Source organism: Erithacus rubecula, assembly GCF_903797595.1.
Source record: "Erithacus rubecula genome assembly, contig: SUPER_Z_unloc_3, whole genome shotgun sequence".
NCBI classification, from domain to species: domain Eukaryota; kingdom Metazoa; phylum Chordata; class Aves; order Passeriformes; family Muscicapidae; genus Erithacus; species Erithacus rubecula.
This window is the reverse complement of record NW_027635944.1, coordinates 120,176-144,357: the sequence shown is the minus strand read 5'-3', so window position 1 is coordinate 144,357 and position 24,182 is coordinate 120,176. Positions and strand designations below refer to the sequence as shown.

The 24,182-nt window shown below is 39.7% G+C and overlaps 1 protein-coding gene across 3 annotated transcripts; it reads right to left on the bottom strand.

Moving 5' to 3' along the window:
- Positions 1 to 16,531: 16,531 nt before the first annotated feature.
- Positions 16,532 to 23,885, bottom strand: LOC306814877 (ketosamine-3-kinase-like). 3 transcript variants are annotated; one of them, XM_079331369.1, is made up of 7 exons: positions 23,706 to 23,885; positions 20,959 to 21,110; positions 19,545 to 19,636; positions 18,977 to 19,059; positions 18,445 to 18,567; positions 17,621 to 17,757; positions 16,532 to 17,046 (listed from the first exon to the last, which is right to left on the bottom strand). In XM_079331369.1, exons 1-7 carry the CDS (start codon positions 23,844 to 23,846, stop codon positions 16,995 to 16,997), a joined length of 780 nt encoding a protein of 259 aa, XP_079187495.1. In that variant the 5' UTR covers positions 23,847 to 23,885; the 3' UTR covers positions 16,532 to 16,994. The 3 variants fall into 3 exon arrangements, with proteins under 3 accessions (XP_079187495.1, XP_079187494.1, XP_079187493.1); XM_079331368.1 differs by having other exon boundaries at positions 16,533 to 17,757; positions 23,696 to 23,867; XM_079331367.1 differs by having other exon boundaries at positions 16,534 to 17,757; positions 23,706 to 23,884.
- Between the last annotated feature and the right edge of the window lie 297 nt (positions 23,886 to 24,182).

Below are 24,182 nucleotides of genomic sequence, written 5' to 3'. Positions count from 1 at the left end.
CCTTTTGTTTCTCTGCTGCAGAAGCCAGCACACGTGTGGCCACTGCTGGGTGTGCCTGGCAGAGCAGGGATGCCAGGCTCTGGAATGCTTTTCCCAGGACAGATTTAAGGGATGTGTGATGTGCTGTCTGCCTGGCTGGATTTACAGGCTGGCCTCACATTTGGCTGCCACAACTACTGAGGAATTGCCAACAGGGCTGGTGCCAGGACTAGCCTGGATTGCTGTGATCTTCAGGATGTTGTGATCTTCTAATTTTCTGCTCACTAAAGAGGAAAATAAATCTTTTTTGTGTGTGTTTCCGAACAAAATTTTAGAAATGTGGTTTGGGTTTTTAGTTTGTTTTTGTTATTTAGACCTCCTTTTTCAAGTGACTTTTCTGGTGGCAGAAGAGAAAATGCCACATTTATTTCAATTGTTAAAGCACATACAGAAAACTACAAATGTACAAATTCTTCCTGTGTTTTTTCAGCAGGCCACAGATTTATCAAGTTCCTACCCTGAATTTGCTCATAGCTAAACCAGAGAACTCTACTGCTTTCAGCATTTTTTCAGGATTGGGTATCTTGAATATTTTTAAGTTGTCAACAGGGCAAACAGCTTCTTTGTGTGGTTAAAAAAAGCATGCAAGGACAAGTTAAGGACATTTTTCAGTTTGCCACTAAAGCAGGAATATAAAAGAATACTGACACAAAACCTCTGTTTGCATCAGGAACAAATGTACCAATCCCAACTTATTCCAGAATGTTTCATATGCATCAGATGATGGTGTCACTCCAAGGGGAAGCAGACTAATTTGCAGAGAAGAATGAAAACTGGGAAATGTTTCCATCAGTAAAGGTCCTGGAAAAAAAAGGGGAAAAATATTAATAAGCAAAAATGCTCAAAAAATAAAGATCAAGGATGGAGGAAATAGTAAAAGGGAAGTAGCAGAACATGGATAGGGGGGATTGCATGGGGAGACAACAAAGTCTAAACCTTGTGGTCCTCAGTCCACATCACATCACAGGAACATTTCAAAACTTGGGCCTGCACTTTGTGTCCCAGAGACCTTAAACCAGGTCTGGAATGAGGCACTACTTGATATGTAGTAGAGGAAAATGTAATTCCTTTTTTCAGAGGCAACAGCAAGGAAAGAACAGTGGAAAGTACAAAACTCCCACCCTATGATAAATGTAAAGAGTTTGTAAATCATCATCCGTTTGTTACATTTGTTCTTCCAAGGAAAAGAAATTATCAAGTGGGACAGATATTCCAGAAATATCTTTTTATTCTTCTCCTTTCTTTTTTCTTGTTTGGAGAGGATAGGAAAAATAACTGAACCTTTCATTCATCAAAAAGACTTAAAGTAAGAAAGTGGCATTAAAAAATTTGGGACGGGGAGAGTGGTGTCTTTGGGATGGAATAATGGATTAAAATAATGAAAGACACTTAAGGAGTTGTGAGTATTCATTGCCATGTCTGGGCTGGGGCTTTGAAAAATGTGTGTGTTTTATTGGGTAAACATCAATAAAAATAAACCATCATAAACAAAAAACAAAAATCATCAATAAACTTCTGAGTTCTACTGGAATTTCTGAGTTCTTACCCAAACCAGCCTGGTGTGCAGGGATAGCTCTGCCTCAATTTCATGTCTATTTCTTGTTCCAGCCAAAAACAAGAACCACAGAGGCAAAGAGAAGAAAAAATTGTAAAAAAAGGGCCCCTGTTGCCATTCTGCTAAACATATATATTTAACATATCTCTCCAAGTATTATAGAAAATTGAGAGGAAATTTCTGTAGGACAGATGTCAATAAAATGGCATTTATCTCCAAGCTGTGCATTCTTCACAGAATTGTCAAAAATATCTTTATAGAGAGATCAAGTCTTTTGTCCCTTTCTGATGTAGGCTCCACAACAAAAACTAAGAAAGTCCAAAATAAAATATACTAAATGTTTTTTTAATCCTGCACTTAAATTTAGCAAGGTATGAGTTCAGAAACAGTATCTTTACAGATCTACAGTTTCAATATTTAAAATAAGAATGTGAACACAAAATTAGTCCTGTTACAGGACTAATTTTAATGATACTGCATTTGATCTGAAACTAATAAGCAGGCATATGAATTTCAAAATTTTAAATGCAGCTATACTGTTACAGAAGTGGGAGAGGTTTTATTCCACACCTTTGATGTGATTTTGCTTTCCTTTATTTTAAAGGCACATTCTGTATTTGCAAAACAATCACACTTGAATTTCTGAAAGACATTTACAGAGTAATGGGGGAAGCCTGACTTTGCTTCCTTCTAGAAGACAAAGTAAGCAGAGCTCAAGGTTTGAAGCAGATCCTTGAGCTTCCAAATTTCCAGTTTGCTAAGACTTAATAAAATTCTGCAAATAAAAAATACTTTGCAAACATTAGCAATGGAATAAGAAAAGAGCAACAGTTATATCAAATACAAGTTTAAAAAAAATCTCAAAATTCCCTGTCCTTCTGCTAGTTATGGCAAGCCAAGGGAATGTGAAGAAGGGAAGGAAATAAAAAGGGGGGGGAAAAAGAGAAGGAAGTTGCAGATAAATTTCAATTTGTTTGTGAAATCTTAATGAATCCAGTGAACATTTTGGAGTTAGTGACTTGACTTGCATTTTGCATTGTGCACATTTATTGCTATGGTTTCTGCACTCTGCACTTTCTCCAGGATTTGTGACTAAATTTAGCAGCTCTCAAGACTTCTTTTCTGATAATACACATTTCAATCTTTTTAAATGGGCTTCTGACCTTCTCAGGTGCTGAGTCCTCAAAAATTTTTGTCCTAACAAAAATTCATAAATACTTTTACTTAAATTTATTTCCACCTGAAAACACCTAACCACTGCATAATTACAATACAGTGTGGCCCAAGTAATCTGCAAATTTGTGACTGTGGAAGATCCAACAGACATGACAACTTTACATTCCTGAGCTGTGGATCAGATGGGACACATTCTCCTTAAGCATCCAGACAATTTGTATTTAAAAGAAAAAGTAATAATTTATTTCTTTTCACTGGAGATCAGCTCTCTGCTTTTAGTACTCAGCATTCACACAATGTGTTCTAGGCCAGGTCAGAAACTGTAAATCAAAATACTGTCTTTGGTATGAAGTGGTGGGATTTAGTTTTAATTATATTCTTTTTTTTTTTTTTTTTAAGTGGTTTGGGGTTTTTTTGGTTGGGTTTTTTGTTTGGTTGCATTGTTTTGGTTTATGTTGTTGTTTTTGTTAGTACACACAGAAATTCTTGCACATGAAATAGTAGCTTATATTGCAATTTTTTCAAAAGTATGGTCATACAAAGCAAAACAAGTGTTCGTGAATTTTGGAGAAAAATGTAAAAATTTCCTACAGCATTTTCTATTTCTAGAATGCTACAAATAAGTCTGACTGTCACAGTTGGACCTCTTTTTCTTCATGAAGATTTCATGCACTTGGAAAAAGACACAAGCCAACAATTCAGAATAATTCATATCCATATATCATATCCACAATTGTGGATTCTTTGGGACTTTTTCTACTTCTGTTGGCAAATGGAAGAATGAAATATCATGAACACAGGTATTATTAAGTGGTTCTTCAGGCAGTCAGACTACAAGGGATAATATGGACAAAGGTAATAAATTCAAAATGAAAAGCTGGACAAGGGCACCAAGCTGTGTCTGCACTTCATGACTCCTGAAGCTGGAAATTTCTCTTTTTCCCCTTCTGACCAGGAAGAGAAATCAGTGGCAAAATCTTTTCAGTTCACAAGTACAGAATCAGAGCAAGGCAGGAAAGCCAAAAGCTCTTCAGAAAAGGGTCTCAATTTGCCACTGGATGTGTCTGGAAAGGGGGAATGGTTATTTTCTGTGAGCTTAATGAGGAATTGGTCAAAAATCAGTGTTTCCCTGAGAGCTTTGGAGGATGCAGTGCAGCCATGAAACAGTATTGGCCATGACATTACCAGGCAGATGAAAACAAAGACAGACAGATAAAATTAATTTTTCCTGTAATCTAGAATAGTTAGTTACAAGTTTCTCTAAGATTACAAACCCTAATCAAAATGGAAATGATAATAAATACATATTCTAAAAGGGATGTAAGGATTATGGATTACAGACAATAAATATGGATCTCTGTGCACACTATGTGCACCTGAGATGGCTGCCTTCTGCTTTCTGGGTTGTTTTGTTTGGGTTTTCTTCTTTTTCCAAAACAGCTGAATACAGATGGCTGGCTGAGAAAAATCACAATTATCTTACCTTCCCATTTTCCTATCTACAACAGACAGTGGGGGAGGAAAAAGGGGGGGAAAAGAGAAAGAAATGTGCCAGATGTGTTTCTAGCATGTTAATTGTGAAGGAAACTGCAATAAATGTTGACATTTTGGCATTGAGACACTGCTTTGCCTAGGGTCCAAGTGGTGGAATGTCAACATTCTTCACTTCCTCCTAATAAAATGCTTGCTTTAAAATGTAAATGAAGACCAAAGAGTTTTCCCTTCATATTAGCTTGCCAAAACATCTGGATTTGTATTTACATTGGTTGGCACCACAGGGATATCCTTCAAAAGAACATGTTTGTATTTTCTGATATGTAACAGAATCTTCAAATAGAAAGTGTTTTTCTGAGTAATGCAATATTGTCTAACTATGAGAGTAATCTTAAATATCAAGTCAAAAAGCAGTAGCTGATTCTATAGGAGGCTAATGTGAGAGCAAGTGAAATATGGAATTACAGAGCAAATGGTACCTTCCTGTGAGGCTCAAAAAACCCACTCAAAACCAGGCAATGTTCATACAGGATTCACTTCATCAGCTGATGATTAATTTTAATGCTAAAAGGAATCTATTTTAAAATTCCCTTTTTTTGTTTGCTATTGCAGGAAGCAAATCTAGCACTTTTTCCTCTTTTGTTTTCATATTCAGTGTTTTCAAGAAAGCATGAAGCAGAAAAGGACTGTTGCAACTAAATTTGAGTATTGATAATTTTATTTCCATGATTACAAGAACTATCAGTTGGTGTCCCATACACCTGATGTGTTTAAACAGCAGATAGAATGACTGAAAATTACTGCCATGGAGCAATAGTAACAAAACAGACAAAAATAATTTAGAAAAGCCAAAATTTTCTCAGTGATTTTCAGCCCCACTCCAAGGTTTATCTGCCTTCAAAATTATACCACCAGTGTACTTGTACTTATTCTTTCTCCATCTCTACATTTATCTCCATCTCTACAACTTAACTGAGCCAAGTATTTCTCCTTCTTGGCAAGACTTTGTTTCAAAATTAGGCTAAACAGCCTTGTAATGGTGACAGTATAAAGTAGTTACTAGGTTTTGTTAAAACTTAGACCCTTTAAACTAATCATTAGCTAAACCAAAACAATAAACCAAATCCTGCAGTCCCTCTTTGAAATAAAGTTTATTAGCAAGAAAAATACACTATGTGAAAAATCTTTCTTTTTTTTTTTTTTTTTTTTTTTTTTTTAAGAGCAGTATTATTGGCTTACTCATTTCACTGGTTTGTTCATTTAGTGAGTACAAACACTGCGGGATTGGGAGGTTTTTTCCATCCCCAAGATATTTCTTACAGGATTTTAGTGTGCTTAATGTACATGTGTATACATTCTTGTATAAAAATCAGGAATATGCTGCTGGGGTCTGTCAGGCCATCTGTTTATTTTACACATGTGTATTTATATGAGGAATATTTTAGTTATTACATTTCACATCAGTGAAAAATTAATGCCCATGCGTTTTTATACAGTTGATATTCCATTATTGTTACAGTCAGAGAAGGGGCTGTAAAAAGGGGTTTGTGTTTATGAGCATACCAGTTCCTGTGTGTCTTCAAGTCAGTGGGAAGTTACAATATTGGCTCTGTAATTCAGGATTATGTTTTACAGTCTTTGCCCTAGGGACACCAGCACCTATTTTTCCAGTTTCTAAAATGCTGTATATTGAAAAATTCCATAAACCCGTGTCACAGTTTATTAGGAGCCCTCTAATCATCAATAAGAGACTTTTTAGACTTTGGGCATCTTGATTCAAAGACAGTGAGACTCCATCTGTTAACTGGCCCTAAGGTTGAGTTAAGGTTGAGTTATTTCTCTTGCTGTGGAGCAGCCATCAAGGCACGTGTGAGGGACACTGACAGTACAAAACAGAGACACTTGTCTCACTTGCAGGCCTTCATTTAAGGCAAAGAAATTTATAAAGAATTCAAATTAAATCAGAGAAAGCTCATCTGGAGCATTGGCTGCAGTAAGGGACCACACATTTCTGTAATTCTTTTTTTGTTTTGTGTTGTCTTTGTTACTGTTCACTTTGGACTCCCTGGAAATGAGTGAAATTGGAGGATTTTTCTTGCTTAATTCTTGGGGTTATTTTTCATGTTTGTTTCTTTCTTTTAGAAACTACCATTACATAACTGTTGGGCACAGTAAACAAAACTTCAAACGCACCCTATGTTTGAACCCATGGTAGTCTGAGCATGCCACAGGAGCTGAAGTGTTTTGAAAGTGATCACAAAGCAGAAGTGACATTTTTTCAATGTACAGATACAGAATATATACCTATACAAAGACCTGAGTGCAGCTCTTTTGCTTCAAAGCAAAAAATGCCAGAAATTAGGAGTTTTTAAGCATCCCACATTTTTGGACTCACCTGCTGAAGAATATGTAGGGTCAGTAATCTGATCAGCTGAACATCTCTGAGATCAGAGTGAAATAATTTGCCTCTGTACCTTGCTGAGCCTTTTGCAGCTCTACCTCACTGTGTACTTGTTTCTTGTCATGATGGTTGAGGTGAAAGAGTTCCCTCGGATTTTTCTGAATATCCTTTCTGTAGAGCATAGATACAAATATACATATATTGAAATAGATGCTGGAAAACATCAACAATGGCAAAATTAAAAGTGGTGACATTAGAGCACTTACAAACACGGAAACTGCAGAATCAACAGGGGAAAAAATGCAGTGGGGAGAACTTCTCTTTTGATAAAGGAAAACCCAATGACAAAATTCAACCCCTCACCCCCAGCCAGAAAAACACCATCTCTCAGACCTTATCAGAGCAGACTCTCCTCTCTGCATCACCACCTCCCTGTCTCCTTGGGGCACGATTATCTACTTTAGTATTTTAATTTCCCTTAAAAATGTCACCAGAAGCCAGAATACTCAATATGAAATCAATCAGCACTTTAATGAAAATCCTTTTTGAAATGAATGCTCCCAAATGATTTGATAAGGGACAGAAAGATTTTCTGAGTAATTTTAGTGTAAGATGCTTATTGATCTCTCAACATTTGTGATACCTCCTCCCAAAGCGTGGCCACTTTGTCCCATTCATGAAGCAAATCAACTATTTCTCCTAACTGAAAGAGTTTCACTATATTCAAAAAATTAGAATCTCTTTATAATTGAAGTGACCCTTTCTGCTTTTATTTACTTAATTAACAACACTGTCATCTCAGCAAGTCAAAATCCCTCCTTATGGTAAAATCCTCTGACATGTTCCCCTATGGAATGTCTGTTGCACAAACTCCTTTACAAACCAGTCTGTCATAACAGCAGATTTGGGGTAAATCTCACCTACACCTTCCTCTTAAACCTGCTGTGTGAAATAGTTACTCTGAGGCTCTTCTGTCTAGTTTATTTTCCTTTGCCAAGGGTTCATTCCTTCAGAAAAGACGATAAATTATCAGTAATGAGACTTTAAAGGCAATTTTTCATATTTACATATCTATATATCTATATCTATCTATCTATATATATATATATATAAAGGGATATAAGGAAGAAACAATAGTGAGGGGGGAAAAAAGAGCACAGCACTACAGTTTTTCCAAATTAAATTATTATGTCTACATATTTTACAGTCCTAAGGATGGAAAGCTTGTAAAGGAGATGTATTTCTATGCAATTATATAAAATGATGTCACTTAGGCAATTTAAAGTGCACATAGAAAGTGGTCTTTTAAGATTTCCCCAGACCCAATAAAAATCCTGCAGGATATTATCTTTTTTCAATTCAAGGTGATGTGGGCGAAGTTATTATTTTTAGTAATCTAAAGGGAAAGTATGTTCATTACATGTAAAACTCATTGTATCAGGCTGTGGAAGCTAAAGAGAGAATGTTCTGAGGGCTCCACAAAAAAAAAAATTTAACAGAATAAATGAAATGCTGCCCTCTTCTGATTAAATTTGATCTTAGAAGTAGCTGCACTTGCAATGGAAGAAGAGGTCTGAGGAAAAGACAAAAACGAGTTAAAAATAGGGCTTGGCAGGGGATGAACCCCCTCTGCAGGGAATGTAGTGGGGAACCTCCAAAATTTCTGTGTGGCAAATAACATCCCTCATCAAAGCAGGAGATATGGGGAGCCTCAACAAAAACAGCTTGCACTGTACCTGTGCACTTTGGGGTAATTTATTTAGTCATGGAACTTACTGCTTCTCCACTTTTGTCCACATGAAGCTTTTTAAATGTCCAAAAATAATCCAAACCCCCGAAAACCAAGTGCACTGGAGACCTGTCAAACACAAACCCCCATTTGAGCTGCAAATACCACACACCTTTGTCTGATGCCCTCTTCTAAATATTTTTCCACTGGCAACTATCACTGACTAATGTCTGGCATTCTCGATTCTTTTTATTAAAAATGTGTTTCTCTAACTGCAAAATATAAGTGGGACACTGGTCTTAAGTTAAAGCATTTTGCAGACTTGCAAGCATAAAAAAATTCAAAAATCATATAAGAGAGAAATATGAACATGTTGTGCCACTTCTCTCTAGAGTTTTACTATTTTGATGGCAATTCCTTCGTGGATTATTTCACACCAGACTGACACACAGGGCTTTTCCACCTGTAAATTATGATTTACATTGTATTTACCTTCTATTACTGTATATAGTGTAAATTATATACATAAAATTTTATATATAAAGCTTAAATTTTATGTCATTTATGTACATTTTATATATATTTACATTATTAAATTACACTATTTATATTTACATTATATTATTGTAATTTACACATACTCTAAAAATCCATTGAATGTGAATGCTTGAGTCAATATTTCATTGGCCTTTCTCACCTGTTCCTCTTAGAGATTTCCATGAACTCACCTTCAGTAGTGATCCCTTTGGCAATTGGAATTTGTCTTTCTGCATCACATAAGTGAGGACATTTTCAGCAGAATTCAATGTATTTTTCTTCATCCCTAGGCTGTGCAGTATGTGTTGGATTTACCCCTGTCACATTCATAGGTGTTACTCTGTGAACTCCTTGTTTTACACAAGGTGTGGCTCCAACACTCATGGAATAGTTGGCTGCTTTACTCTCATGTCCTGATTTTTTTTTTTAAGGTTAAGTATTTGAAAGACAGAGCAATATGTAAATGGCATGCATGTACCTAATCTTCTGTTCTAAAAGAAATATAAAAGCATTTAGCAGAAAAGCTTTCAGGTAATTCATCCAGATGTAAAACTTTGTTCTTCACTTATTTACCTTGAATAATGTTTCTACTTACATGCTTTTAGGCTGAGTAAAATGATCTTTCTGCCCACTGCTGAAACTTTGAGTTTTAGAGCTAAAGTAAAAATATGTGTAACAGGTTATTTGTACCATGGGGAAACAATTACAGAACTAAAAATGCAAAATAATGGTACTGCTTAAGAGCCACTGGACTGTTAAGAGCTGATACTGCTGCAAGTATTTATCTTGTTGCAGCTTTCTGTGCAGAAAACATGTTAAAACACAAAAAGATTATTAAATTAATCACAAAAACAAATGCTTGCAGGCTTTGTTGCTATAAACAATATGACAGTACTGGCAACAGGTGCAGTCATAACTCTCAGACTATGCCAGAAAAAGAAACTAATTTTTTAAAATCAGCTATTTCAAATGAAGTAAAGCATCTTTCTGTACTTTTTCAAATCTTTACACGTTTTCATGTAACTCAGAGGAAACAAGGGGAATGGGCAACAATTTAAATAACAAATTGTACATCTGCTTACTCTGAAGCATTTAACAGTGTTTGCTCCCATTTAAGTTGTGATGGTGGAAAGACTAATGAGTCTTTCCACTAAATATTCTGGTTGAGGAATAGACTTTGATGGATTTACATTAGGCTACATGTCAAAGACTTGTGAAATTTTTTCTACCATGTTTCCAACACGGTGTGACTCCACCATGATCAAATAGATGACTGCCCATCTGTCTCAGCCACAATCGTGTTGAGGAGTTGTTTTCCATCAGAATCACTCATATTTTTGCAATCTAAAATGTAGAAAAATCAGGGTGCTAAAAAAATATAGGCACAAACCAAAGAATTACTGCTTTGAATTACCTGAAATGTTCTACCATATTATGAGCTTTTACATTTTTGTGGAAGGTGTTCTGCACCAAGAGCTGCTGGACCTTTTTCATTGCTGCTAGAAACACATTTGAACTAGAAAGCAGGATTTAAAATGCTGCTTATTAAACTATCAAAGGACAATACCATGGATAACCAAACACTTCTTTAAGTGTCTGAGTCCTGAGGGTGTAGCACTCCATGCAGACCTCGTCCAGAGCAGAGAAACTCCTTTTTATTATTTTCTTACAAGGAAACAACTCTTTTCATCATTTCTGCCATCAAGATGAACACCATGAATGTTCATGTTAGTCCTGAAAAAGCACTGCCTGTGTGTCCTTACTGCTAAATCATCTCAGAAAGTTCTGATATGATTTATTTGTAGGAGCCGTGAAACAGAAGATAAAGTGACAGCTGATCAAGTCTGCTCTGAGGCAACAACTGCAAAAAGGGGAGGCAAATATTCACACCAAAGAATATGCAGAAAGTGTGCACTGTGTTAAGTCAAGCTTGGATGCAGCCAGTTTCTGGGAATAATTTATTAAAGATCCTGTGGAACATGAGGAATACACAGAACTGAAAGAACTATGTTAATTTACCTTTTATATAAAGGACCAATCTCTTCTGTGCAAACCAGGTGTTCTTCTGGAAACCAATAAACCCATTCTTGTTCCTGTGATTTTGGCTGGGAGATTGTTTTTTGTCTTTCCAGTCAGAACCACTGACTGCAATTCACACTATCAGTGGTAGTGGTTGTGGGAAATAGAAAAGGTAGGAAACTCTCAGAAGCTGTGTGAAAGGAAAACTCAGAAAAATGCAAGAATACAGATCTGCAAGGACAAGAAACAGTAAGACTGTTTTTAAGCTGCGTGGAGATAGGCCTTGGAAAATATGGTAAGCAAGATAATAGAAAAATATAACTTTAGCAAGTAAGCTTTATCCATTGTTTTTTAGCTAACAACATGCAAGCATTGTTAAAAGCAAGGTGTACATGTAACTTTAGTAAATGGCTTAAGCAAATGTCTGTAAGCTTTTAACAGTACCCCATTAGGTAGAAGTGCTTCAAAAAGACCTTGTAATGAATAGAATTTTGGGCAGTGTTTTTACAGTAAGAGCCTTTGCCACTTCCCGAGTCTCACCCTGTCATGAGGCTGATGTGCTGAAACAAAAACTCTAGGACTGCCATACCTGTAGCCTCATCCCATTGTTAATATAAAGATCCAAAATAAACGGTTTTGTTTAAGAAACAAAACTGACTGGCTGCCAACCTGTTGGGAATCCTCAGATATAAAAAAAAAGAAGTGTTGGAAGAAGTAGATAATACTTGCCTGAGCCTGAAGGATATGTGGGGATGGAAGTAGAGAAGAAACTGCTGAAAGATACAAGGTGAGCTCTGGGGTGAACTAAATACAGGACAGGAACTGTCTGTCAAGAAATTGCATGTTTATCAACGGCTCAAGACAATTACAGAAACTAAACCTCATAATAATATTCACAAAAATGAATTAAGAGACCTCCAAACCTGTGTCAGCACCGCTTTCCCAACCGCAGATCCCGTATCTGCTCTCACATAAGAGTTCTGGGATTTAGCTAACTGGAGATCTCATAACTCATTCACTCACAGTCGAGATCACAGAACGGGAAAACTTTTACCACTCTGAAAATATTGAACATTTTCCACCAGCCTTCCCCACTCGCGGCTCCCCTTGCACCCCAGGACAGGTCCTCTGTTCTGTTCTGTTCTGTTCCCTGTGCCAGGAATCGCCCCCTCATCTCCCCCACTCCTGCTGCCCCTCAGCAATCCCAGCCACTGCCTGTTCCCCAGACCTTTTCTGCTTCTAACTTAACACTTCACAGGATATTGCTAAAGCCCACGGTAATACTTAAGAGAGCAGCTTGTAAAATCCCCAAATTCCCTGGGAGATAAACTCGAAACAAGCTATTGAAACACAAAAAAACCCTTGAGGAAACTCGTTGAGCCCTCCAGCTTGATTTTACCAAAAGGCTTTAACTGTGGGAAGCCCAGCCACATTTTTAAAAAAAAACTGTTTTGAAGTAACAAGAAAAGCTGAACCACCCGGTGTTTGCCCTCGATGCAGAAAAGGAAAATATGATGTTAATCAGTGTCAGTCTCAGTTTGATGTCGAACCCACAAACCTTGATTTTTATGTTAATGAAAAAAGTGTGGAAACTTCATTTCATAGAGCTCTTTTGGCAAAAGCTTGGTATCCCCCCATTGAATTTGTACTGGTACAATCACCCATTTTTGCTACAGTTCACCAGCCCCGGAAAAAATTTGGGAGTTGAAATACATGGAGAAGTCTTTTTCCAAAAATATAGCTCTAAACTCAAAGATACGGAGCAAACGTGAGTGGAACGCTGGTGCTTGCTAGTCTTGCTTGCTTCATGCAGTGTGGATTTGCCTGTGGGAAAACCAAAAACAAATATTTGGGTTGCTTTAGCCAAGGCAGCAGGCTCAGACACCATACACCTGTTCCATTTGAACCCAGAAAAGCCTTTTTCAACCTGCCCAGTCAGTGTGCCAGTGGAAGATTGGTCAATACATATATATTATGATAATTTGACCAAAAGGCAAATAGCAAACCAGGTGAGGTTGCCAGTGGAAGCAATCCTGTGAGTGATTGGAACATTTAGACCAAAGAACTTCCCAAAGCAGCATCCAAACCCCAAGAATTAGAGATCCTTGGTTCTTTAACAATGGATTTCTGCCTTATGTTTTCAGCTAGTGATTGGCGAAAAAGTGATCCTCCAAAGTACAAAGTTACTCCCCATTACTTTGCATACAGAAACTCGAGGTCTTGGTGTAATTATTCAGATAGTTGGGATGGAGTTTGCAGTGTTAACCAAAGGATATTGGTTCCTTTGTGGAGATAGGGCTTGGCAGAATATTCCATCACACCTTGAAGGTGATCCATGCACCATTGGAGGGTGAAAGCACCTAGTGCTAAAACTGTCCTTAAGAAACACAGGGGTAAAAGATTTGCCTGTCAATCTGAAGAAACCTGCAAGAGTAATTTTATGCCCTGGAATGCTGCAAAAGGGTTTCAGCAGGTGTATTTTTACCCCGGTTGGCTTCAGCTGTGGCCTTGAAACAATTAGGTTGAGTCAGGGCCCCATGCACTGCAATCAGTGATATGCTGACAGAGGTCACCACTGTTAGACTACAGTGCTCTACAAAACAGAGCAGCAATTGATTTTCTTTTACTGGCACAGGGACAGGGTTGTGAAGAATTTGAAGGATTGTGTTGTATGAACCTGTCTGACCACTCCAAATCCATCCACAAAAGTATACAACGGGAAAATATAACGTCTCAAATCAAAAGAGATGATGGATCACGGATAGGTGATTTGTTTGAGGGATGGAGCTTTGCACTTTGGTTAAGGGAACTTTGCAAGACAGGTTTATATGTATTGATTGTTGTGGTGGTGACAGATGATGGACAGAACCAGCATGGAAGCTTCTGTCATCCAACAGAGGTGTAGGAAATGAAATTACAGAGAATTCTCAAAATCTCACAGTCTTGTGCAATTGTCTGCTGATCCCAAAATAGTGCACACAAATGTAGACATAGGTAAAGGCTTTGATTCAATGCCTTGAAATAGACAAGACTTAAGAAATCAAGACATAGTACTTACTACCAGATTCAACTTACGTCCTCGGAATCAATCAGATCTTTTGCAGTTAGAACTACTGTAGTTTAAAATATAGAACATTTAAAGAACACAAAGAACATTTAAAGCAAACAAAAAAGGTGCCTTAAACACGCAAAAGAAAACATTTTAAGTAACGAAAGACTTTAAAGTATATTAATATAGCCTTGTGTAAAAAGCTTGCAACGCAGTTTTGTTGGAAAAATTGCTGTAGTAGAACTGTATTTCCTTGTGGTTGTACCAGGAGGGGTGGGAAACCATTGTATCAGTGGCACTGGTGAAGATCAGGACTGTAATTTCCAGTGGTATTTAGCTGTAAATGAACCAGTGTGTTTGTTGTGCAGAGGATTGCTCTTAAGAGGCAAAGAAGGAAAAAATTTGTAATCTATTTTTGCAATGATGCTGAATTTAAAAACATGATCAACCCATGTGATGTGCTTGCAAAGTGCACTGTCACTCTCAGGTATAAAGTCTTGAGCCTTTAAAACATGCTAGTATAACCCAGATCCTGTAACACTTGTTTTACTAATGTCTATATTAAGATGACATTCTTGGCTAGGTGGCACTCCAGCTGCTGAAAGAATCACACCCCGGGTTGCAGTGGAGCATGTGAGGAAAGGAGTAAAGTGCTTTGGCAACAAAATAATGACAAGAAATAGAGGGCCTTATATCTGCATATTGAAAGCAACCGTTAGTATTTTTCCTGTTTAATTTTTAAGGGAAAAACAAAACAAACCCCAAACAAGCGAAATCTCAAATAAAAACCAAAAGTCACTGAATATTTACAGAGGAAAAACTAATAAAGCTGTTGTGATTGGGGTGTGGCTTAGTTACCAGAAATACTCTCCCCTAAAGCTTTTTGTGACATTCTAATTCTGTGGCACTTCCCATCTGCTCTGGCTTCTGCTGGAAGAGCCCAGCAGCAGTTTAAAGCACCAGATCTGTTTTGGAACAGCACTGAAGATGAGAAGCAGGAGGAAAAGCCAGCACTGGAATGCAACATTCATACCTGCAGGCAGGTTTTGCAGGTGGCTGCAGCCCGAGAAGGGCTCAGAGCCAAGGGATCCATGGTGCAGGAGATTCCTGCTACATTCCATTTGTCTGCCTCTCTACATCCCTTCTGATCTTACTGACAGCAAAACAGAGCTTTGAAAAATTGAGCACAATATCCTTACATTAAAACTCTAAATACAAGCGTTTCTACCCGCATAACTTGCATAAGCACAACTTTTCTTCAATCACAAAAATATTTGGATTCAGTTCTATTAGGAACAGGTCATGCCTGAAGACTTGCTGTTTAACAGAAAGTTTATCCCACAGATACAGCTGACAGAAAATCCACTTTCATATTAATTTTCCCCTGCTAATAATGAAGAGTATTTATGTATTTTAGGAAAATTAACACCTTGACTTGCACTGTAATGAACATGTGAATTTTCTTCAGTGGCACACTGCTCCAAATCAATCCATGACCATGCACACTCCCAGAAACACCTCCAAATATAATAATTTATCTAACAAACTAAAGATCTTTAACAGGTCAGAGCAAGTAACTCCTCAAGAATAAACTAAGATATAAGGGCTTAATTCAGAAAACAGAGACAATTATCAACTAGGAAACCTTTTATTCAGGCAACAAGGTAAAAGTAAAACCTATTATTCCAAGCAGATTTTTTGCAGGAAGTCAAACAGCCAGTGAGTAAAGTGGTAGAATTAAGGAAAGTTGTAACGAATACCAGTCTTCTCCAAATTTGTTTCCAATTTGTGTAAGTTACAGCCACACTAGCAATTAGAAAACCCTCAGTAAACTGCCAATATCCAGTGCAAAGCAGTTTTAGTTAATAAAAGTCATTCCCCAATACTCAAAGTGCATTTAGCATCATGCATTTCTCTCACCTACCTGGCAGGCTTGCACAGAAGCACCACTACCAGCCTATATCAAAAAGAGCACAATTTCAGTGTTAACACCTTGGAGGCAAAAGCCACAGTCTGTGGAGCTTTCATCAAGGACTCCTGACACTGGTGAGGTGCTGCTCTGTGAGTGACATGTTACTTCCCTTGGTTTGTGTCTCTTACCACAACAGCTACTGCATGCACTTAGTGGGGACTGTCATGTGAGAGTTCAGGGAAGGAAGACCCCCTTGCTTGCCAGGTTATCCAGAGATGTCTGTATCTTCCTCTTCCTCATGTGACTGAGGCCCTAGGAGACCTTTACACAGAATATTTTACAGTGAACAGTGAAGCACTTCAAGTCTCACGAGCACAGGTGTACAAATAGTGCAGCCTTGACAACAGGCACACTCGTGGTGCCAGTGTGGTTTACTAATCCTTGTGCCAGAATAAATAAGCTATTGTTAATAAACACACTGCTATCAGGAAGCACAAGCAGTAGTATCCCCTTGGAACAGAATTACCTGACAGGCATTCCTATGGAGAAGCAGAGGGTTACAGCCTGTGAGCCATCCCAGACCTCCTTCCCCTTTCAAGTTATATTTTTAATTTTTTTCTCTTTTTTCCACCTTTTTTTTGAGTGACTTTAGTGAAGCATGTACAGGTTTGATTTCATTAGAGAACACACCTTCCAGGTATGCATGTGAAAAGTGTCTTACTGGGAAAGTTCTCAAAGAATGCATGCTACTGGACAAAAGCATAATCCAAAAAAGTAAGAGAACTAGTTCTGGTGGAAGCAAAATTGCTGTGGATAAAAGCCCAGTGACCAGAAAGCACAGAGCAGCCTACAAGCATTCCAGGAGGCACCAACAGTCTGCATCCAATGGAATCAATCAGCAAAACCCTGGAGGTCTTAAAAAGGCTCTGGACCCAATCCTGAGTAATCTGCTTAGGCAGGGAGGTTGGACTAGATGAGAATCTGTGATCCCCTCCCAACCTCGCCCACTCTGATTCTGTGAAAATTAAGAGCAAGTCCAAATCCCTCCTCAGAGTTCCTGTTACATAATTTTCCTGTTGATTTTCAGGCTCTGTTGTTATGATTTGCTCTCATGCTCACAGCTGGATGTGAAGAGCTGAAAGAGGCAGGAAGACACAGCAAAATGCAGCGAGCACCTCCTTTTAGGCATCTCCTCAGTGTCAGTATCTGTATTTTGTATTTGCATTACCCTGCACAGTCTCACGTGCTTTCTGGACACTGAGACATTTATTCACTGTGCAAATGAATAAATTCCTTCCTTTTTTTTTTTCCATTGTGGAGTTATCCCCAGCTGTTCTAAAAAGGGATGACTATTTCACACCTGGTACTCAGCAGGAGTCACTGGTTCTAGGTCTTTTACAAGGTCAAGGGTCACACAGGTTGTTTTTAACATTACTACTCCTGCAGCTGCACCACCAAGTATGGGGCCCTCCAAACAACACAGGAAGCATTTGGCTTAAGCTGCAACTTATTTTACAAGGTTTCTCATAATGTTTAAAGAAGACCCTCTGTACCCTGAACCAAAATGGTTCCAGTGGTTCATGTAGTGGAACAGCTGATAAAGCTTCAGGCGTTTCTCAAACCCTGCAGCTTTGGGAATTTTACTGTGATAAGCAGAATAAAAAGAACTGCTGAAGCCACCAAACATCCCAGCTATTGCAAGCTCGTACTCTGAATGGCCGTAGAAAGAAGCTGGATCAAAGATAATTGGACCAGAATCATCCTCAGCCACATTTCCTCCCCAGAGATCCCCATGCAGGAGAGCAGGAACGATTTCCACATCACAGAACAAACTGGGTATCTTCAGCTGCAGGAGAGAAAAGCAAGATGTGAATTACTACAATCATTCACCCCAAAATGCAGAGGTTTATCGGCATGCTTGAAGCATCTTAAAACCCATAATTTGAAACACCATAGACCTCATCAACTGAGATGATGAGGACATCCAGAGGACTCTTATTTTTCATAAAAGACAGCAGCAGAATAGTTATCTAAATCTTTTTTAGCAAGAAAATAAAAGCCTTGAAACTCAGATATTTAACAGGTTTAGTAACAACAACCACCAACACTTGATAATTAGAAAGCTCAAGGATGTCAATTTCCAAATTTCCAGAAAGCAGGACCCAAAGAGCCAATAGTGCAGTCACTTAATCAGGTGCAAACAGTGAATGAACAGACAAGGTGTGCAGGGCAGAACTGCTTATGTACATTTCTCATCATGAACACATTACAGGGAATGAGAACATGAACTCCACCCACTATTTCCCAAACAAGCAGGCAAAGTGGTATCTGGAATTCACTCTGGAATATTAGAATAGGGTAATGTGGCAAATGCCATTATACCTTAGAATAAGGACAGTGTAATCCCTAAAAACTGGAACCTCCTACCAACAGAACCTGGTGCAAATTAACAAACAGGAACACTGTTTTAAGAAAATAAAATTTAAGTACACCCAGCTCCCCCAATAATGAGAACTGAGAGAATTGCTCCTACCTGCAGTTGTGCCCAAAGTTCTCTTGCTTCTCTGTCACCTGACTTCTTTTCGACCATGTCCATCTGGGGCTGGATCCTTTGTCTGGCAAAGAAACTCACCCAGTCACTCTGCCAGTCGTTCACCTGAAAGAGCAGCACTGCAGATGTGAGTTCCACACCACACAAAAGGCAGATTTCCTTATTTTTCAAATAAACCTTTTGAGGACCACACAGTCTTTGTGCTGGTACCATCCAGGACAGTAAATGCTATCATCATTTAATCAAATGTTATCTTAAAACATTAAATTGGGGGAATAATTTTCTCTTAATTATTAAAGTCCAAGAAATTGAAGAGCTACCAATGTCCAAGCAGTTATAAGTGCTGACCAAAGCACTTCCTTCTTTAGCAGGCGGAACCATGGATTTTTTTTTATTTTCATGGCTCAACATCAATTCATTTATTTCCATTATGATGATTTTGATCCTCTATGTCACTGAAGGGGAAAAAAAAGATAAATTTAAAATTCTATCAGTCTGATGAAGTACAGCCTACCTGTGGAAGATAACCACAGCAGGTAACAGTATGAAAGCCAAACTGATCCACAAACTGAACTTCCGTTTCCCCTTGTCCTTTACCTTTCAAAACAAAGATAAAAATTCAGCAAAGGTGACAAAATACTGAGCATACATGACACAAATGAACCTTTAAAACTATGCAAGAGTACAATGCTGCTGCTACTGAGAACAAAAAAATTGCACTTTAATGTTCTTTTTATGGTTGCAATGTGGCTATTTTTAAATTTAAAGTTCGATGTAAAGCAGCTGTATTCCACTGTTTAAAATTGTATTTTGAGTTTCTTCATCTCCTCTGATACCATGTCTTTGCACAAATTGTGGTTTGGGCTTCCAAGGGTTCAAAACTGAGTATGTGTTTTGCTTACACAGACCCAAACAGAGCGAACAAAAGCAAAGATAATCCCTGCTGGGTCTGTTTCATCCAAACCTATTCCCATGCTATCTTCAGGGGAAGATAAACTTGTCCTCAAGTAGCAAAAGTAATTTTAACTGCTTTGTAGATTATTATCAACTTGGTTAAATTTGCAAACAGCTGTGTAATGTACCAACTGTGCTCCCTTCTTTCTTCATCTTCTCTCCAAGTTTCTGGTTATGAAGGTGAAGATCAGCCAGCTGAGTTCCAAGCAGTGCTGAATGTCTAGGACACAAAAAAGTAATCTGAGTACCACTGACACATGAACAGAACCAGGTCTTGATATTCCAGGAGTTACTTGAACAGATGTATCAAGTAAGTAAAAGCAGTTCTACACCTCTAAGAAAATAATTTTTCAGTGTATTCCAGTTATAAACACCTTGTCTTCCTATCAAGGCTGCATACTAGCACAAAATGTACTAACCTGGCTGCTTCTGACACCACTAAAAGTGAAAGTGAGCAGTAATCATAAATTTATTAACAAGGAGAAACTACCAATTCTAATTTCTGTGTGGTATCACTTCTGTAAGGACTTTCTCTAAGATACGTGTAAGAAAGCATGCACAACACGTAATGCCTATTATTTTTTTTTTTTAACTCTGGTAAACTGTGTTTGGGAAATAGAACCAAACAAGGCTGATGCTTTTCTTTCTACTGCTGCTTCCAGCTGCTTTTCCCTAATATGCCTATATGGTGAGAGTCACAGGGTCCTAGTTCCCTATATATTTTTAATAAAACCTCATCCTCTACACAGTTCAGAAGAGTCTTGTAGTAACTACAGATATTACAAAGAGATGCTTCCTCTGTTAACAAAATTACATTCCTTTTACTGCCTTTGACCTTTCTCAACTTTCCCTGCTCTGTAAGGCAAAGTTATTTCTTCAACTTGTTCCTATTAACACAGGAAATCTGCATGCCAATAGTATAATTTTTGAGCTGAAAACAGCAACATCTTTCTGTTGGGACTCACTGAGGGTTCTTCATGAATTAGAAACTCTGCCAACAAGCAGGATGAGGGGCAAGACTTTAAACTGGCTTGTTCCAAGAGAGAGATGAGGAATTGATCACCTCCCTAATGGAATCAGATTAATTAATCATATTAAGTGCTTGTCACAGAGAAGGGTCAAAAGTTTGAAACTATTAAAATGAGGATAAAAGCATAAAATAATGGAATCAAGATTAATTGATTTGGGGAAGTGCCTCTGCACAATCATGCCAAGCAATAAACTGGTGCTTATGTAGAGGGAAAGTACACAAACCAGGTGATCAGACTGGTCATTTTCCTTCTTGTGAAATGAAACTTTACTGTAAAAATTACTAATTACCTAAGCAAACAAACCCAAAACTAACCAGAACTCGCTTTGGTATGTATTATCAGTTTGCTAGGTGAGGCATTATGAAGTATTTTATACAGCTCTCTGCTGTGTGATTTCCAATATTGTCTTGACTTACTCTAGAAAAAAACAAGTTTCCCCAATGAAAACAAGTGATCTAACTATCACAACAGTCAAAATTTCTGTTTAAAGGAGGCAAAGACAACACTTTACCTGTTTAAGCCCCTCATTTCCAAATGTTCCATCACAAATGCAGTACTACCCCCAGGAAGTTCTATAACTTTGATGGGTTTGGGCACTTTTATGGTCTGTGTTTTCAGGATGGCTTCCAGACTTGCCATTTCTCCATCAAACATTCTTCTGGCCTGCCAGATATTAAGGGAAAGCATTAGTGTCCATGAGCATCAGTCACAGATAAACAAAGAAGTTCCACAAAAATCAATGAATTTTGTAAAAACTTACATATAAAGGTTGGAGGAAATGTTTATCCACACACAAGATACAAACAAAACCACACCAATAGACTGGACAGTAGTTTTACAATTACAGTAATTTCACTTCATAAAGTAAGTAAAAATATCTTAGGTTCTAGAATTCTCTATAATTTAGAAAGTCTGTTTGCAACTGCTTTTAAATAAAGTATGAGCTCCTTCAGCTGTGCCTCATGATACTTGTGTTCCAGTACTTTCACCAGAATGGTTTTCCATGGTGTTTTCTTTTACTTCATGGGGGAAGGGCATGGGTGGGAATCAAATGTAGCAGCCAAATGCCCCTTATCACACCTGCACAACCCAAGCCACCCCCAACTGCATCTGCTTGGAAAACATTCTGAATTTGGGACCTATTTCTGCAACTGTTACCCACACCTGTTCCTCCCCTGAGACCAGTGACACTCATCATGTGAAGAAATGCTTCTCTCCAAGAGGCAGACAGGGGTTGTAGAAAGAGCAAGAGGGAAATTTAACATATCTGATGAAATCAAAAGCAGGGAAGTAGAATGAATAAAATAGGAAGAGAATGCTAGCTCAATGATCCACATAACACAGTCACAGGACAATTTGCAGTAGACATCAACTAAAAATTCCAAAGCCTAGAGGCAATCACAGAATGGTTTGTGATGGAAGAGACCTGAAGACATCCATAAACATCACCCAGCCCCACCCCTGCCACGGCAGGGACAACTTCACTGTCCCAGGCTGCTCCAAGCCCCATCCAGCCTGGCCTGGGACACTGCCAGGGATCCAGGGGCAGCCACAGCTGCTCTGGGCACCCTGTGCCAGGGCCTCGCCACTCTGAGAGTCAGGAATTTCTTCCCAATATCTGACGTGAACCCACTCTCTTTTAGTTTGAAGCCATCCCCCCTTGCCCTGTCACTCCAGGTCCTTGTAAAAAATCTCTTCCCTGTGGGCTCCCTTCAGGTGCAGTTATGTCTCTACAGAGCCTTTTCTGCATGCTGAACAATCCCAGCTCTCCCAGCCTTTCCTCATGGGGCTCCATCCCTCTGACCATCTCTGGGACACATCTCTGGCTGTTCTTTGTCTGACTTACCCAGGCATGAGTTACCTGTGCCCACAGGAAATCAGGAAATGCTGTGTCTCTGTCTAAAGCATCACACTTGGCTGAAGCCAGCTGCTCAGAGTAAGAATTGCTGATGCACAGCAGCTGCTGCTCACACAACACAGCATTTACAGCACTTCAACAAAGTCTGATTAATCAGCACTCAGGGTCCACACACAGGCAAAATCATACTAAATGAAATTGCTGAATAGAAAATCTATCCAGATCTTCTCTTTTTCCCCCCCCCCCCAAACCTGATCTTGCAGCTATCTGGATTGTATAGCTAAACAGAGAATTAGCAAATGCCTAAGGAAGGGCTACACCAACTCAAACTCTCTTCTGCAAAGCAAGATAACCTTCCTGTATAATCCCATGTTACCACCCCCATTCAGCTCCCCAGCGTGATCAGAAATTGTTGAGAAATTTGGAATAGATACAGTGGCATGCATACTTTCAAACACATTTGCTTTCTATGAAGGGTAAATACAAGCTCTGACTCATATTCTGCCACTGAAGCTATTGATGTGATAAACACAAGTATGGAGTATCTTTAAAATTCCACCTGATCTCCCTTTTTGCAAAGTGTAATGAAGAAGGAAGTTGCATTGTACAACTCAACAACTGAGTGAAAAGGGTATCACTCACTGGGAAAAGCTCTTTCTTGTGTGCAGGGAACGAAAGGTTTAATTAAAACCACAGAAGCTGTACACACCCTCAGCAGACAATTTTATTTACACCTGCCGGGCTGCCTCAGCCACCGCCACATCACTTGCACACACTGTTACACCCTCCAGGGATGTTACATCTCCCTGGGCAGCCTCTTTCAATCCTTAACAAGCTTTTCCTGAAGGAAATTGCTGCTAATGTCCAATCTGACCCTCCCCTGGCCCAGCCTGAGTTGTTCCCTCTCCTCCTGTCCCTGTTCCTGGAGCAGATCCCAAATCCCCCCAGTGTCCCCTCCTGTCAGGAGCTGTGCAGAGCCACAAGGGCCCCTGAGCCTCCTTTGCTCCAGCTGAGCCCCTTCCCAGCTCCCTCAGGAATTCTGCAGCCCCTTCCCAGCTCCCTCAGGAATTCTGCAGCCCCTTCCCAGCTCCCTCAGGAATTCTGCAGCCCCTTCCCAGCTCCCTCAGGGATTTTGCAGCCCCTTCCCAGCCCCCTCAGGGATTCTGCAGCCCCTTCCCAGCCCCCTCAGGGATTCTGCAGCCCCTTCCCAGCTCCGTTCCCCTCTCTGGGCTCTCCACCCCTCAGTTCCCGTGTGAGGGGCCCAGCAGTGGGCACAGCACTCGAGCTGTGGCTCAGCAGGGCCAGCACAGGGACGGTCCCTGCCCTGCTGCTGCAGCCACACCAGGCCCGGAACGCCGCTTCCCACGGCCTGCCCAGCCCCGATCCCTACCCCGCCACACCTCCGACCGAGAGTTGCTCTTCACGAACACCCGGCCGCGGTCCGTGTCGTAGCTCTGGCCCTGGCTGATGCAGCCGCCCCCCGTGTGCCCGGTCGGCCGCAGCACCGCGGTGCCGAGCGCTCCCTTCAGCGCCTCCTCCATGGCGGCGACTGCGGGGCGGGGACGGGAGGGAAGGGACGGGGCGGAACCGGGCGGGCAAGGGAGAGAAGGGACGGGCCGAGAAGAGGCGGAACCGGGCGGGCAAGGGAGAGAAGGGACGGGCCGAGAAGGGGCGGAACCGGGCGGGCGAAGGGCGGCTGAGGCGGCTGAGGCGGCTGAGGCGGCTGAGGGAGGCGGCTGAGGCACCCAGGCGCTCCTCTCTAAAGATTCTCTCGTTCCTAGTAATCCAATTCTCCCATGTGTTCAGTTTTATTCTTCTCTTAATCACCGAACCAATTACAAAATAATATGATGTGTTGAGCTGGAAGGGACGTACAA